The following is an 18,589-nucleotide window of genomic DNA, read 5'->3' on the forward strand; positions in this document are numbered from 1 at the left end:
GTGCATATATTTAACATTAAATTAAATATAATCAATAGTTTGTACTTGTTATATGTAATTCTGCTAAAAAACAAGATGAAAAACAACACAAAATGAAAGTCTTATGGCCTTCTAGTTCACATGCATTATTATATACCACAGCAACCCCAAAAGAAAAGAAAATGTATGTTGCAATATAACAAAACTTGGTTATCCCATTATTTTAAGTATTTGTAAATGGTAAGTTAAATTGTTTAAATGTCCCATGTTTTCCTTATAGTTTACTATAAAGATCTTAAATACATGCATAACAATAGAAATACAGGAAAACACCATCAGTATTCAATTAGATGATTTACAATTTTAAAAAGACTAAACATGTCTGATAAAATTATATTTTATATGAGTTTAAACAGCTGCTATTTAAAGCAAAAGATGGTGTGGGACAAGAGTATTCTGTCAATTATATTTTAAATAAATGCTTATTGGTCAGTAGCCAGGCAGGAAGTGTAGGTGGGATAACCAGATAGAAAGTAGAGGCAGGTCAATGAGAACAGGAGTATTCTGGAAAGAAGGAAGCTCTTTCTAGAGTCCTGCCCAGACACAGAAGAAGGAAGATGTGACCTACCCTGCCGAAAAAGGCACCAAGCCATGTGGCTAACACAGATAATAATAATGGACTAATAATGGGCTATATAAGTCATAAGCCTTAATAAGAAGCCTGAGCTAATGGGCCAATCAGTTTAGAACTTATGGAGACCTCTGTGTAAATTTCTTTGGGGCTTACCATCAGTGGAAACTGGGCAGGACAGCAACTCCAACAAGCAGGCCCTCATATTACAAAAAGATGCCAATAGTTGTAATTTTCATGTTGTGTGTGCTCTGTGTCATGAATTGTTCCACAGGATTCACTTAGATTAGTTATTTTAATTCCCACAGTGGTCCACAAGTGAAACAGTAGTGAAACTTCACACAGAGCTAAGCATCACATAAGGGGTAGAAAAATAGCAGGTAACCACAGCATGAGCTTTAATCCACTCAAATGGCCCTATCCTGCTCTTAACAAGGAAGCCATAAGAACCCCGAAAGCTGGAGGAATAATGCACACCTGGCTCCCCTTCATACATTTGCTATCATGAATGCAGGCATGCTGCATTTCAAATCCCAAACGTGTGAATAATGACATCAATTTTCCTCTTCATTTCTTATGTGCATAAACAATCACAAATGCAATCCTTGCCATTTCTATTCTCTCTCTACATATCAACATATTCAAATTTGCCTCTTCAAAACCATAAATGAGATTCTCTTGAAATATATGGGCTGAGGAAAACGTGAATAACTCAGTTGCACCTTCAACACTTTTGAATTAAATCTGTCTAACATGTTTTCACCTTCAATATTTGACAAGTAAAGATTCAGGTTCTTCCCATCTTCCTTGATCACTGGCATTGATCACTACATGGAAAATATTTAATGGCTACTTCTGTATGCTGCACCTTGCCAGTTAGTTCAATTTAGATGAAAGCTGTTGTTTTCTAATTCCATTTCAGTGAGAATGACAGAGACAAATGGTCAAATTACCTGGAGAGTTCCTTTGGCAGAATAGGCTGCGTATGAGGAGAGCAGATCTTGGCTATGGCCTTTTCTGGCTTTTTCCCTGCAAGGTTGGCCATCAGGATAAAAACACTGGCCAGTGCTGCTCACCGTGATGGTGCCTGGAGAGGGCCCAGGGAAATCCAGCAGCACTGAATAGTTCAAAAGCTGTGTATCTTCCAAGCCCAGTGCAGCCCAGTGAGTCTTAATCTTCTTTGGAATTTCCATGTCATCTTCACTTTTATAGAGTTGTACCAAATTTCTGAAAAAATTTAAAAGCACATTTTTAAAAAGGAGGAAGTCTTTACAATTTATATATGTGACTAAATTCATATGTGAGCCATTACGAATAGATTTTGTGAGATGTTGAAAGAGAAATGTGACAAATTCTGACCTTAAGAGATTTGCAGAGTGGTGGTACTGACGGGCATGGAGGGATCTAATGAAATCAAAGCATGATGAATTTATTTTTCAAGTAGGACTGCAAGGAATGATGAATGCCAACTACTGCTTTAGGACTTCTGATTCTTCTGTCAACATTAACAACATCCATGTACAATCAGTTCTCATACCAGCTATAATGATTATTAAGATATGTCATTACAGTTAATATGTTTCCCTATAAGAATACTGATATAATCTCTACCTACTGATATCTAAAACAGAACTCTGTTCTGTCCCTCTTCCACCCTGAATGTTTAAGCTTCGGTCTAAAATGCCCCTGGCAGGCTATTGTGTTCCATTGATTGTTTCTTAGAGGTGCAGGAGAAGAAGAAACTCAGGCAGTTGTTGCCAATTATGGTGGTCCTTGAAGAGGTCACCCCACATCGTTTATGGCATAGCTCTCTGCTTTTCTATTGATCAAGAGACGTAAAAGAGTTTCCTCTGAAACTGTGAACTTAGATTAATTTCTACTTTGAATTGCTTTTGTCCCATATATAATCACAGGAAGGAATAGATAAATAATGCATTAGCATTAAAACAAGCCTTTCATTCCAATATGGAGGTTATACATGGCATTGAATAAAGTTAAAGGTCTTTTGGGGAGGCTATATCATCCTCATATAAAATAGCATTAGGTGTTAATATTAATTTTCAGTTTTGAATTCCTGAATCAATCCCATCAATTGGTACTCTGAAATACTAAGTCCCAAAATGTTGAGGTGGGAATTTGGCAGGGAGTGCTTAGATCACAGGTGAAAACTACTCATTAATGCAATCATCACTCTCATTTAAGTAGCAAGAGGGAGAATTAGACATTGTCCACAGTACACAAGACATCTAGAAAAAACCTTCTGTGGGGAAGCAGACCCATCCCAAAGATTGTAGGCACATGGATCTGGGATTTCTCAGCTCTAAAACTGTAAAAAATCAATTTCTGCTGTTTTTAAATTGCTCAATCTAGAGTATTTTCTTAAAGCCATGTGGCTTGACTATGATAATTATGAAACTGCTGGCAATTATGAAGATATATAAACTTAAACTATTCGCCTTAATCACTGCTTGCCACAGGGTGATGCTATTGAATTTTTCTACAATTCAATTCCTCTAAGACATCATTAATTATGAAACATCCCTTCATTTTTGCTTTTTGCTAAAAGGTATGGAATTAGCAAATGGATATTTTATTACCTGTTCTCTTACCAATTTAAAATTTTACTTTAATTTCTGAGTTACTATTCATAGGGTGACTTTTGGAAAATGTTTAATATAATATTTTTTTAAAAAAGAAATGCTAACTATTTCATAAATAGGTTGGAAAGCTTTTTCTGTTCTCCATTACTAAGACGTTCTTTGAAAGAGTATTGAACTTAATCATGCATCCTGATATGTTCATATGAGATCCATTCCAAAATAATGGAGCATACCAAAATAAATTCTGTCAAGTAAAATCAAGCTCTATTAACTAATAAGATTCATTAGAATTTTTAGGTAATGAAGGTTAACCTTCATCAGGCGATGAAAGGAGACAAAGACAGAGACCTACAGTGGAGCACAGGACAGAAATCTCAAGGTCCAAATCAGGAGCAGAAGGAGAGAGAGCACGAGCAAGGAACTCAGGACCGCGAGGGGTGCACCCACACACTGAGACAATGGGGATGTTTTTTCGGGAACTCACCAAGGCCAGCTGGCCTGGGTCTGAAAAAACATGGGATAAAACCGGACTAGCTGAACATAGCAGACAATGAGGAATACTGAGAACTCAAGAACAATTGCAATGGGTTTTTGATACTACTGCATGTACTGGCTTTGGGGGGGCCTAGGCAGTTTGGATGCTCACCTTACTAGACCTGGATGGAGGTGGGCGGTCCTTGGACTTCCCACAGGTCAGGGAACCCTGATTGCTCTTCCAGCTGATGAGGGAGGGGGACTTGATCGGGGGAGGGGGAGGGAAATGGGAGGCGGTGGCGGGGAGGAGGCAGAAATCCTTAATAAATAAATAAATTTATATAAAAAAAAATTTTTAGGTATTCACATCTAATTTTGGAAGCAATGTAATGTTCCTTTCAGGAATATAATTTCGGCAAGAAATTATACAAACCTCATAGATAAGAAGTATTTTCTTTTGATTCCTTCTCTGAGAGAGATCAAATAAGATTAAGATATTTGATATTTGAAGAATATTATCTTTAAGCTAAAAATTGTCTGTAATTGATGTCTTTTTATGGAAGAACTATGACCTGATTAATCAATACCTTTAATGCCATGTGCGTTTTCATTTCCTCTTTGAACCGCAGGCCTTTCATCACTCTCTGCCCCCCCCCCTCCGCCCCCCGTAGTCATCTTCAGGTTCCAAGCTTTGGTGCAACACTGGCTCAATACCTTTCACTTAGTTCAGTTTCTTTCTTACTTCCTCTCACTGACAACTCAGATTAACCTAACAATCTTTTCAAATAATTACACTGCAATACTCATTTTTATGAATACAGATTTGTATTTTTAGAATACCAGTTTCAAAACACTGTCCCATGAGATTATTGAATAAAATTATCCCTTTCCACCATGCCTAATGACTTGAGATTGAGACATAAGGAAAGAAAATCTTACAGGTTGTTTTCTGACCTTAATCTGTGAAACATGATGGGGGCATGTGTACACATACATACACACACACACACACACACACACACACACGAATAAATATAATAAAGTTCAGAAAATACTTCAAGTAAACACGCAGAATATTGACTACCTGCAATTAAATTATGACTTCTTCAATAATTGGTATTTTTTCCACAATATCTAAAGAAGAAAAGTTCTGGGAAAAGTGATAAGGTTATGACTTAGAGTATTCCTTTCATAAACTGTAGTGCAGATGTTTGCTTAGAACTTTTAAGTGCTGTTCTTTGGCCCATCATTTTATCCATTAGAGATTAAATACTTTAAATCTACTATACTATGCTTTCAGGATGAATTTAATTGAATACATAAGAGCATCTTTAGAGCAACCTAAACAATACAAAATCATTAACATACAACAAGCATCCTCTAAGATGCTGGCAAAGCTTACGGATGCACATAATTATATGGGTGGTTGTCTAGCTGGAAGGGCTAGTTTGGGTTCAGTGAGAGACCTTGTTTCAAACATTTGTCTGGAATGAGATAGAAACACTAAACAAAGACCATGGGCATTTGCATGCCCTAGCACACAAGGTGTAACCCCCCACAAATTGATACTCTAACGTCATTTATTCATAAATAGTTCATAGCATTCCTAATATTCAAATGGTTAATGTTTGATTTTCTTATTTTTAAACTTTCCCTTCCTCATTTTTTTTATTTTAAATTTACACAAACTTTTGTTTAGCTTCATTCCTCAAAGACCTGTGTCTAAAGAGTGTGGCATTTCATAAACAGGGTCTTACCTTCAAATTCTAGAAGGTAATCTGATGTGGGAGTGATTTCTTATTAATAAAGAAACTGCCTAGACCCATTTGATAGGCCAACCCTTAGGTAGGCAGAGAAAACAGAACAGAATGCTGGGAGAAAGAAGCTGAGTCAGTGAGTCGCCATGATTCTCCCACTCCAGGCAGATGCAGGTTAAGATCATTCCTGGTAAGCCAGCTCGTGGGCTACATAGATTAATAGAAATGGGTTAGGTCAATATGTAAGAGCTAGGTAATAAGAAACTGAAACTAATGGGCCAGGCGGTGTTTAAAAGAATACAGTTTCCGTGTAATTATTTCGGGTATAAAGCTAGCCGTGCGGGCAGCCTGGTGCAGGGGATGCAGCCCGGCTGCTCATACTACTACAGAGTCCTATTATTACAATAGTAATCTAGAGAAATGACAGCAGACTATATTGTTTGTGGAATCTCTTAGACTCCCCTGAACAACATTATGATTTTTGCTTGTCATTGCAGTTATTGTTAAATAGTCTGTGGCTATTGGGAGCCATTTTCAGCTCACATGGCACAATTTCATTTAAATTAGTTGCATATGTACGCGCACACATCTGTCCTCTTCTCCCTCTGTATTTTCTTCCATCCTCTCTCCAAATGAACTATCCCAGAAGTTTCCTCATTACCCCTAAAAAGTATCTGTATCATAATATCTGCCCTTCTAGAATCTCTCATCTACTACTGACATACCATGCACCCTTTTTACTTTTCTTGTTTCTGTGATTACTACAGTTTATATACTCACAAATATTTGGAGTTAGGATCCTCATATAAGAGAGAACATGAAGTCTTTGTTATTGTGGTTCTGGGATGGTCTCTCTCAGTATAACACCCTTTAGTGACCTGGAACCCTCCATTGTGTGGAGTGACTTCTGGTCTCAGAATCTCGGGAGATGCTATTCCAACTGACAAGAGACAGATATAACAAGTCCTACTCTGCTGTAAAGCCTGTGAACTAGTGCAGTGACTAGACCATCAAGACATCACCAATGGTACAATATTGATACCTTTATATTGGAGACAGGCAGCTGCACTCTCATTGGCCTGTCTGTAGACGGAAGCACATGTCTGGTGACTTAGCCAAGTACCTGTAAGTTAGATATCTGTAATGCACATGTAAGCCAGGTAACTTTAACTTCTTCTACTACATGTGGCTGGAGACTCATAGACATCAGAGGAGAACCTATTACTGCTATTTCCTAAGCCAATATAATTGGTAACTGCATTCTAAATATTTATCATCATGCTCTCAGTTAAGTGTAGCTTTCACCTTTCATCAAAAACTTCTTCATGAAACAGATAAAGCCTGTTAAAGAGATGGTCAACTGGTCAACGTGCATAAAATAAGTGACTGCAGGGTGCCCAACACAGCTGATATGTCTGTATCACTATCACAACCACTATAAACAAAATTCAGGGAAAATCCTGGATGATGGGTTGGAAGGACTGTAGAAACCAGGAGACAGCATCTTCTATATATGACGGGAAAGCTGCACTAAAGTATGCTCAAAAAATTGGATGCCAAAATAAGATCACCATGAAGATAACAGTAGTTGTTACACCGACCTGATCAGGGAAAATTCCACATTTTTAATGGCCAATGCCTGCTGCGAGGGAGAATCAGTTTTCTCTAGGGATGAGCTCCCACACAGGCTGTCCAAACTCAAGTGGTCAGACATGGGCACATGTATATATGAACAAAGCTGAGTTGATTCAGTAGGTTGTATATACTTCTGTGCACATGTGTGCATCTGCTTGCACATACACACAAATGTGTATCTCTGTGTGTATGTGCATACGACAATAATTAAGAAGCGATCAAGAATTGGGTGGTATGGAATATGGAGAGAGGTGGAGGGAGAAAGTGCTGTTGATGTAGTGTTCATGTATGAGGTTCTCCAAATAAAATATTAAAAAATAATAAAATACATTACATTTATACTGCTAAACCTTGGTGTTGTCAAAACTTCACAAAAATAAACCTTGTGAAATCAAGTAAACATAAATGAAATTATTTTATAATATATAAGTACTCATAAAGCTTTCACATAATAAGTAGCAGTCAATGTCTTATTGATATGAGTGACTTGTTTGAGAAAGCCTTTGTATGATCTAAAATTCTTTAGAACATAAGTATATATATTTATTTGTGACTTTCCTCATTTTTTAAAAATCTTTTCACGTAGTAAATGGTTTGTGAGATGTGGGAAGCATTTCTGCTTTAATTAAGCAGGTTTCTATATTAAACCAGAAATGTTATTAAGGAATTAACTGCTATGCAATCTCAATTTACTAACTGAGGAACCTGAAAAAACAGAATTGTGTTTCTCCAAACCACAAGGTATTTATTGGAGAGAAAGTTTCACTCTGACTTAATTTCTAAAATAAGGGTTTTTATGGGCCAGTAATTCTGGCAGGTAGCATAATCAACTGTCATGGCTGAGACCTGAATTTGGAATGAGCTTTGGCGTTAGTGTTCCGTTGGCCAACAGAGACTTGATATGGAAGGATTTTGGCTTCGTTAGACAAAATTCTGTTTATATCAATGTTCAACACCTGCTACTGGATGAGCCACGGAGCAACACTGATGTCAGAACTGGAGGAAGTGGTGCATGCAGCATTCACAGTTCCGGGGTGACTGCCAAGAGTGTACTCTAAGTGAACAGACAGAGAAAATATCTCAGGAGTGATATTCACGTTGCAAAAGAGGAAATGTAGCATATGCACTAGATCCACTATGATTTCCTTCTGTGTGTATACAAAAGAACAAATGCTCATATTTATATTGTACAAATGATATTATGTATACATTAAAAAGCCAAAAGTTGGGTTACAGAGATAATGCAAATAGTAAAGTGTTCATTTTACAAACTGGAGTTTGATTTTTTTCCGAAACCATGTTAACTGTGGGTTATGGTAGAACATACCGATAACCTCAATGGGAGTGAGTGGACAGGTGAGTTCCTGGTGAAAGAGGGATATTGCTTCAAAGTGTGAAGTGAACAACACCAGTGCCTACGGAACAACAGTCAAAGCTATGGCATTCTTAGTATTTCATAGCACAGTAGTGCTTCCCGAGGGCGCGCAAAGCTCTGGGCATGATATCAGCTTGGGGAATAAGATAAATGGTGTGACATCTTAAAGAAAACTCCTAGTCAAACAATGACACAGGAAAATTAATATACCCCTTCAAGGGCACAATAGATCAATTTTGACAGATTGAGAATGCTCTAAATGAGAAAAAAGTGAAACTGATTATATTTTACATGAAAAATTAGTGCAGAAGTGGATTCTCTTTGAGGGATCTTGATCCTCTACTCCTGATGGAGCACCCTGCATAAAGCTATTTGCTTTGCAAGTACTAGAAGGCATGCTGATGGACTAGCTTGATACTCAACAAGTACATGTTTAATTTTATATTTATGTCAAACAACTTCTATAAGACAGAAAAACTAACTGGATTTGAGAAAATAGAACACATTGAAATAAGACATCCTGTCAAGATAACCATTATTCCATATTCTGGAAAAAAAAATTCAATGATCCAATTCTCACCCTAATACCCTTACCCACATTAAACAGACAGAAACTTCATAGCTGATCATTTGCAAGGGGAAAACATAATGGAATGTCATAGGATTCTGCATTTAAAGTATATTTTAGAAAGGAACTGTAAAGAAATGACATAAAATCATTGTGACTGCTGAGGTGTGAAGGACTATATCAACCCTTTCTGAGAACAGTACTCTGAACAATAATAGTGACTGCATTCAGAACTTGGTGTTTCTCAAGGCATATTATGCCAGATGTCACTGTTCTCATTAAATTATTTTAATTTATTTAATCACAATCTAAAAGCACATCACAATAATGGACAAATTAATCTTCATATCAGGCATTACAGGCCTTCACTTTCACCTTCTTCCTTATGTGATTCAATGGCATAAATGCAGAAATTACACTGACTCACAGGGGCTTTTGATTAAATGATAGACTACTCAAATACCTATACATGTGTACACACATATACGCATATACTACATATTCATTTTCCATTCATCTGTTGATAGATATCTATGGTGATTCCCCTCCCTAACCATTAAGAATAAAACAGCAATAAATATAGAAGTACAAATGTTGAAAGCTTTGTACATATGCTCAAACTTTTCCTGAATATGTTCAAGTGTGTGTATGAGTGTTTGGATTTGTCTGTATGTGTCCTTAAGAATATGTATGTATGTAAGTGGGAAGGCAGTGACACTGATTCAAACACATATGAAGTATAACACATGTCAAACCTGAAAAGATGTTTCCGGGCCTTAAGGGCATGAAAAATTTTCTCTTTAGCAGAGTGTGCCAGGACTGTCCTAACTTCTTCAGTTTACAGCATTGAGTAATTTGTTGTCTTGATACTCTCTGCACTAGTAACTGGAAGCATGTTTCTAATCTTAAACTCAACCATATTTTACCAAAATATAACCAGTGTGTATCTATTGTCTGTCAGCTATTTCATAGCTTAAATGGCTAAGGATGTAAAGAAGATAGAAAGATCTCTGACTTGAAGACAGGTCTCTAAACATATACAGACTAAATTGAAGGTACAATAAATGCAAATCTAGAGTCAAAGTTGAATGTTGTGACAAACTTATTTCCATAATTGATAGAACAAGGATGAACAAGAAGTAGATGACGAAAATAACTTAATTTTTACATTTGGATAGTTCAACTATCCGATGAGTGACTAGTTTGTCCAATGACTATACAAGTATAGAACATTTATATGTCACCTGATGCCAGACTAGAAAACAAATCATGCTGGGATTAAAACCCACTGAAATGACATAGACTGCATTATCTGAATTCAATGATCTGTGTGTTCATTATTATGTTAATGCTGTATAATGAGGACCTTTGGAGTCCAGCCCCAAGGCCCCCTTCAGGGTTCAGATTGGACACTGCAGCAAGTGAAAGTGCTTAGGTTACATGAGGGCAAATGAATTGTCTCACACTGTGCTGTTTGAAACAATTCTCTATTCTTCTGCTTCTTTTCTAATTCTCCTGTCCTAATTCTAATTCTGCCTAGCTTTTTTCCCCTCTAGGCTCATAACTTTTTTTTCTTACAGGAGTCTTCAAGCCATGAAAATGTTACAAGAGTTACCTCTCATTGGTCAAAAGCACATCCCTCGTGTAAGCAATAAGTAGCTAAGTTATTTACTGTGGAAACACAAGTTTCCAAGGTTACAGGAGGAAGACTGTGACCAGACATGAGGAGGCACAGTGCCCAGTGACAAACATTGACATATAGGTCTATTGTCAGCAGATTTGGCAAGTGAAAAATTGGCATGCTTTGTTTGGGGTGCTTTGTGGAGCAACGTAGGTTGAACATCTGTGACACTGACCTTGTGCATTGCTGTAAAGTTTTAAACTTATGATCTATTTACAAAAATCCTTTAGTCTAGTTAGAATGTGCTCTGAGGTAAAGTAAACTAATTATGTGCAGTTAGTCTGAGCAAAAGGAACAAAGCAGGCATTTGAGTGTCTACAATGGACAATAGATCTCGTTATAAAGCATGTCTTAGTATGTTTTCTATATATCCAAATTATATAGCTAAATGAAAAGTCATCTTCCTGACTACCCACAGATATATATGCCCATAAGATTGAGATGTAATTATGAGATGATATTATGAGATTATATATACAGTTCACATGAGATTTTGCACTATTAGGGAGATATCAAGCTGCTTTAGCAAAGGTAAACAACAATTATCAGAGCGCATTGTCCTGCTGGTCTGACCTGGACAGGATTAACCTCAATCAGAGAATCATTCCTCTGGCTGGTTGACATCTGACATTAGTTGCTTCCTGCTGTATCTCTCATAGGCCCTGACAGCTATACTCTTTTGGTGTCTTTATGTTTCTAATATGGTTTCAAGTCCTCGACTATAATGCTGCTTATTTGGCTATGCTAGTAGTGGCATGAGGTTTGCACTTTATTATAGACTTCCATCACAAATATTAAAACTCATACCTCTTGTCTTCTTATTGAATTTTTATTTTTAAAATTTTATATATTTTTATCATATTCACTCCTTTTGCCCTAGTCCTCCAAGATCATCCTTATCTCCCCTTCTCCCTACCAACCCAGATTCACATTCTTTCTCTTTCATAAAATATAAAAATAAAAAAGAAATAAAACAAAACAAAAAAGAAATAACACCAACTCATAACAGAAGTATACACAACAAAACATGGAGTCCATTTTGTGTTCATCAACTGTTCCTGAGCATGAGGCCTACACTAGAGAGAGTGTGTTTGATATACCCACTCTCATTCTGTTCAGGAAAACTGATTTGCCCTCTCTCAGCAAGTGTCAATTCCAAACACCTTCTTTAGTATAGTTTGTGTGGTACTTTTTGCCCACTTCCTTTTTCCTTGCTCCAATTCTGTCAGGCTTGAATGTGTAAGTCTTATGTGGGCTACCATAGTATCTGTAACTTCATATACACATCAATCCTTTGGAAAATACTTGTAGCATTAAAATACCTACTTACTTGCCCTTAGCAGGATCCTTAGGAACCTTACTCCCAATTTTATAAAGGTACAAATTGGAAGAAATTATCCATCTTTTCATATTTTGGTAATTATCTGTAACTGCTGTTAATTGATGCTCATTTAATAAAACCAAAAGCACCATTAAACCTAGATTAATGTAAGTTATTTCCTAAACTGTGATGGAAATAACAATAATGTGAAAAACAGTGAGACAAAAATTGAATTTTCTTTTAATATTAACAATACAGACACTTTGGATAGATGAGAGAATGTTGAATCAAGATCTGTAACATCTAAAATTGGTCATACTTTTTCCATGACTAGATTCATATGATTTCTTGTCATACTAAAAGTCAAAAAAATAATTTTGCAAATCAAATAAGAATTCGGCAGTACATTTGTGACAGATTATTGGCAGCCTAGAAAATGTATTTAAGCTATCTTTGGGAAGGATGGTTACAAATTGCCACACACATTATTCCTTCATTAAGTATCTATTGAAATGACCCCATGCCATAGGAACTAATAGAAAAGCAATCATTCAATTAGAGATAATTTAATTAGTGCTGCATGCACTCCAGGAAGACATTCATTAGCACCCACCCTCTATCAGACTGGACTAATCCTCAGAGTCCTTCTTTCAGTAATATACACAATGATTTTAATTATAACACAGATAAGCTCAAAATTGAGAGATTGTTTCTTCTTGTTTTCAATGAAATTGATACACATTGTCTTGTAGGATAACAACAACGAAAGGAAATTGACAAAGTACATATGGAGAGACTGTGATACACCTACAACAGAAGGGCATGAAGTCACCCATAGTGACTTCTGATATGGATGTTAAGGGATTAGACTTGCAGAATTCTTGAGCAGGGTGCTCACAAAAACATTAAGTCATAGCTATTACATAAGATGTAGACACATCCTGGTGATGAGAAGCTTAAGTCTAGACATCATGGAGTTGTCTAGGTTGGAAGGTAAAGAAACTTATCACCAACCCTGACAACTTGGGTTTAGCCTACAGTACCTATGTGTTGGTAGAAGAAGAAAACTGACATCCATAAGTTTTCTTCTGTCAGCCACATATCCCATGGCACATACCCTCTATGGTGGTTTGAAAAAAAAATGGCTCCCAAAGGAAATAACACTAGTGGGAGGTGTGACCTTGTTGGAATACATGTGGCAATGTTGGAGGAAGTGCATCACTGTGAGAATCTGCTTTGGGGTCTCCTATGCTCAAACTATGACCACTTCACTTCCTGTTGTGTGCTGATCAAGATGTAGAATCCAAAGCTACTTCTCTGCCACCATAGCTGCCAATATGCCACCATATTTCCAGCAATGATGATGGTAGACTAAGTCTCTGGAACTTAGAACTAGTCCCAGTTAAATGCTTTCCTGTATAAAAGTTGCTGAAGTCATGGTGACTCTTACAGCAATTGAAACACTAACAAAGATAACCATCTCTCACGCAAAATGTTTTTGTTGTTTGTTTGCTTGTTTTTAAGATAAAACAATATGTAAAACTTCAGGAAAGCTAGGAATTGCCAGGTATGCAGACAATGGACAGCAGGGTCCTGCAAGGTTTATATTGCTGTGCCATGTATACAGGCTGCAAGTATAGGAAAGAGGTGTGTGTTTCCAGTGGCTGGGGGAACAAGTGAAGCAGAAGACTTGTGCTGTAGTAATGACATCATGTTAAAAATGTCCTATTAACACAGGGAAAAATCGGGCTTGTTTTGCTAACATCGCTCCTTTTATTGATGACCTAGATTCAATAATAAAATGATTTGTAAATATTTACACAGTCCTGAAAAGTTGCTATATTAAAACATTAGAAATGAGGAAACTGGTGTTCAGCAAAGTTGAATTAGTGACTATCATGAAAGCTTCAAATAGTCATTGATTTTAGAAGTAAAAGTGCTGCTACTACATACAGATAATCAAGCCTCAGTTGAGGTAAGAGAGATCCATGGTAGGTTGAAGATACTAAATAAACTCACAGAGAGAAAAACAGTTTGCAAGCTCTAAAATACTGTTAACAGGCAAGGAGTAAGTCAGCCATGGGAACAGGGGATAAAATCTTGATTTTATGTGTAAGAATACAAAATAATTTACAGAATTTTTATAAGTGCTGCACAGCCAGTCCTCAAGTGAGAATTTGAAGTGTTCACAAGTATAGTCACATACTTAGTAGTTCTATTGTTTAAATATTTATTTTACTTTTTATGTATGAGTGTCTTTGGGGGTATACATATATAGGTGTGCACTGAGGCCAGAAGGGAGTCAGAGACCCTGGAAATTAAGTTGAGGACATTTGTGAACTGCTCAACATGGATTGTAAGGATGAACTTCATTCCGTATAAGAGCAACAAGTACACTTATGAGCCAACTCTCCAGCCCTCAAGCTCACATCAATACACTTTATTATGTTAGCTAAACATTTTAGAGTTGTCAGGTTAGTAAAATTTAACAAAACTAGTTCCAGCATTGTTTTTACTGCCTTTACTATTTCTATAGTTCTATCAGAGAAGAATATGTCTTGCATCTAGTGAAGATCTATAAGGAAAAAATTAGTTTTCTGATGGCATCAGACTTTTTTATATTACAGGGGTCAGCAAAAAAGACTGATGATGAACATTATCGTAACTCACCTAAAGCTGAGACAGGACATAAACAGAGTGATCAAAACTTAATCAGTAACTGACATTTGTACAAAACATGCAATTAATCCGAAGGTTTATGGCTGCACAAGGTCAATAACTGTCAGAAAGCCTTTCTTTTCAAAGAATTTCAAGCTTACCCTGAAAGCCAACACAGTACAAAAGTCTGGTTCCCATAAAGTGTGTCTAATTTTCCATAATTTTTATGTGTTATAATTGGAATACACTCATTAGATAAAGATACAAACAACTGACTGTAGTACATTTAAGCTCTGGACAGGGAAACACCGTCTCCATAAAATGTTTTGATTCCTGTTCAGAAAAGTATTTAGAGTTACAAAATAAGCATGCTAATTCATGCTGATTATATAGTTCTGACAACATGATACAATGGCATTCTGCTTTTCAGATTTCCATTTTTCATAAAACTATTCAGTCCATAAGCAGAGACTCAAGAGTGAATGGAATAACCACTCATTTTCAGACATGTATACAGATGCACATCACACCTGTGCATACATGCTCAAATGCAAACACATACATATCATAAATACAAACACTTAAACATGGATACAAAAGATGCAGAATACTGATGGAGACTGGCAGAGATTATTATGACCTATGTCCAAATTTCTTATTCATTTAGGCCTTTGACACTCTGGAGGGCACCTTTACTTTACTGGAAAAATGAAGATAAGAGTTGCATACATATAAGCTGCTGTGTTTAGACACAGTGACTTCCACTTAAATCACATCTAGTGTTCTCCAGGTCACACACTGTCTTCTGTGCCACTACAGTGTGTCATACGCTTACTAACCCAGACTGTACATAGTAGACTCAAAAGCAGTCCTATCTGGTGGGTAAATATAAGCTTTCAATTTCAGTGGGGTTTTTGGTGGTGGTGGTTATTAGGTATTTACTATCTATCCCCTAAAGTAGTATAGAATGATTCAATAGCAGATATTGCTGCTCCGTACATGAAAAGATTCCTGAAGTCTAAGTGGCAGCTGAGTAAAACATGACTACTAGCTTGATCTGTAGAGAATATTAGACATGTAGTGCGAATTTCCAAAACTTCCCTACAATCATCAGCCTTCAGATTGCTTCATTGTGAGCAGCATATTTTAGTGTTAATATTTTGCTGCAGCCAGTCTATAGATCCACTTGAAAAAATACCTTATTTACTCTTTGAGAATTTTATTCATGTATAAAATATATCTTGGCCCAACATATTTTATTATTTATACTCAGAATAATGAACTATTTTTTTCAATGCTTCTCATTGCATATGTTCAGGGGAGTGTATTTATCATATTAATCAAATTATAACATGATTCAAACAATATACCATTTCGGCTTTTGTTCTTATGTTCATATGTAACAGTTTATCAGAATGTAGCTCATTCTTTCATTATCTTATGACCTGAATAATCAACTATTTTCCCTATTGTATACATACATAACTCCCTGTGACTATAAGTAAGCTGTACTTGTTTGCTTTCTTAATGGGTATGGACCCTATATAGGAGTTTGTCTCCTCAGCTTTTACTGAGATACTTTTCATAGGAGTTTAATATACTTCTAAAGTTTCATTTAAAAGAAATGAAAAGGAAAATATCTCTTTGACACCTATCTAAAAGAAGACTAAATGGTGTCAACTACATTGAAGAAAATAAGACACTTTCAGCTTGTTCATGTGTTTAAAGATACCCTTCTGGTGAGTGACAGATCTTTCCTTCAGCACTGAAATATAGACATTACAGAAGAGAATCCAGAATTCTGGCGCTATGCAAATATTTCTGCATAGACCCTATAGAAGTGGCTATTACATCACTCTGAATAACCAAATTTTCTAAATAAAGGAGTTTAAAATATTTAAAAGTTAATATTCAACATGCTTTTTAAGGTTATACAGGCAGATGTCTAAAAAGAATATCCTAGATTCAGTTAATAATATCAGCACTTGATCAAACAGAATTGTTGATATTCTTATTGGATTATGGGCTTTTTCTTTTGAAACAAAGGTGGGGCTTATTGAACATAATTTAATATATTAATATAGATGTAAGCAGCAAGAGTGGACTCACACTTGCAGAGACATGGTGTGTACACTTTAATATGCATATGGGATAATATATATGTAAACACCAAAAGTGGACTTGCACTTGCAGAGACATGGTGTGTATACCTTAATATGCATATGGCATGAGCTGGAGGGAAGGCAGAAGAGGAGTGAGTATGAGAGGGAGGAAGAGAGAGAGATTCTGAGTTAAACGTCTTTCTCAACTAACCTTGAGGAGTGCAGATCCTTCTTTTTTCAACTCCCTGTTCCTCAAGGGCTTTTCTGAGCATTGCTTAGAACATAATAAAGAAAGACTCTAGAACTTCTTGCTTATTTGGTGTTTTTCTAGGTAGCTTTGGGAGATTAAATTAAAATGTATGTTACTACCTCCACCACAATCCAGAGCGCTTTAATGGAATAAATTGTGCTATTTCAAAATTCTAATCCCTTGGCTCAGTTAAGGAGTTTCTATACTGGTTAAGAATTCTCAGAGCTAATTGGCAGTTTTGTTTCAAATATTAGATTTCATTTCCTGTGAATAAAGCTTTACAACATGGAAAATTAATTCTATTAAAACACCAGTTAGATAAGGTAATTCTAGAAAATGTCAATAAATAAAATATATAGAACATTAGATAGATAATAGATAGGTAGCTAGGTAGATGATGGATAGATAGATAGATAGATAGATAGATAGATAGATAGATAGATAGATGACAGACAGATCCTGCTCAGCCTTTATAAATATAGTAATATTAAGGCATCAAAGGTGCAAAATAACATTTGTAAGTTTAAGTTAGTTAAAGATTTATTTTTAAAACTGGGTGAAGACGATAGTGCTGATGCTGGTGGGGGTAGTGTTCCCCTGGAACTGTAGTGACAGGCCATGTGAGTTTCAGAAACCAATTCCAAATAGAGAGCGCTCTTCACTGTCCTCAGCCCTCTTACCAGCCCCCAGCAGTTTTATTTAAGAAAGAAACAGGGATTGAGCAAAATATACTTAGTCTGAATCCTGGACTCAGTACTGATTGTTCATATTCATAATTTCTAAAAAGCTGCATTGAATTTAAATACTCATTTTTAGATTGGTTCGCTTTCTTTAGGACAGACAAATGCCATAGTACATGTCCCACACTGGCCTCAAGCTCACAACCCTGTCAGTAATTAATCTTATTAAATTTGCTTTTGTATCAATCTGTTCCTAATTCATTATATTCAGCTGCTTCATCAAGCTCTTTGTATTTCCTAGAATTACTTGGTTGTCTAAGTACACATAATCATCAGCCAACTGCCAGTTGCTTTTATTCTTTCAAAAGTTTGCAATGGTTATTTTTCTAAATAACTGAAATTTAATACTCTTGTTTTAATGTATATTTAGAGTTTTGTTTAAATTAGTTTCTGGTTTTACCTTTTTAGTCAGTAAAGTAATGTACTCAAGTCATTTCCTTCTCATCTCATTTATCTTGGAATTTTATCAAGCTTGGCTATGACATTTTATCAAGAGCCTGTTCTATGAATTTTGATGTGACTTTTTCTGCAACCATCTGAAATCATGAACCATGGCACTAGTTTTCTTGGTTCTGGACAGTGCACTGTCTGATACAGTAAGATTAAAATTTTGATAAGGTTCAGGTTGTAGTCTGTGGGGCCTTCCTCTTAGATATTTCTCACGAATTCATGAGAAATTCTGATTCACATTCTTACTTTCTCTTCTATGTTCATCAGATGCTACCATAATGTATTGTATTCATAAAATCAATGCATATTTTTTAAAGATTATTTTATTCTCTCTCTCTCTCTCTCTCTCTCTCTCTCTCTCTCTCTCT

At 36.1% G+C, this 18,589-nt stretch overlaps 1 protein-coding gene across 1 annotated transcript in view; it reads right to left on the reverse strand.

Moving 5' to 3' along the window:
• The window catches only part of Naaladl2 (N-acetylated alpha-linked acidic dipeptidase like 2), a 1,189,909-nt gene that overhangs the window by 531,324 nt on the left and 639,996 nt on the right, over positions 1-18,589 (reverse strand). The window contains exon 4 of the mRNA XM_026789752.1: positions 1,564-1,837. Coding sequence (XP_026645553.1) covers positions 1,564-1,837 — 274 coding nt within the window. The remainder of the gene's footprint in view (positions 1-1,563; positions 1,838-18,589) is intronic.

The sequence above is a fragment of the Microtus ochrogaster genome, chromosome 1 (genome assembly GCF_000317375.1).
Source record: "Microtus ochrogaster isolate Prairie Vole_2 chromosome 1, MicOch1.0, whole genome shotgun sequence".
Classification (NCBI taxonomy): Eukaryota; Metazoa; Chordata; class Mammalia; order Rodentia; family Cricetidae; genus Microtus; species Microtus ochrogaster.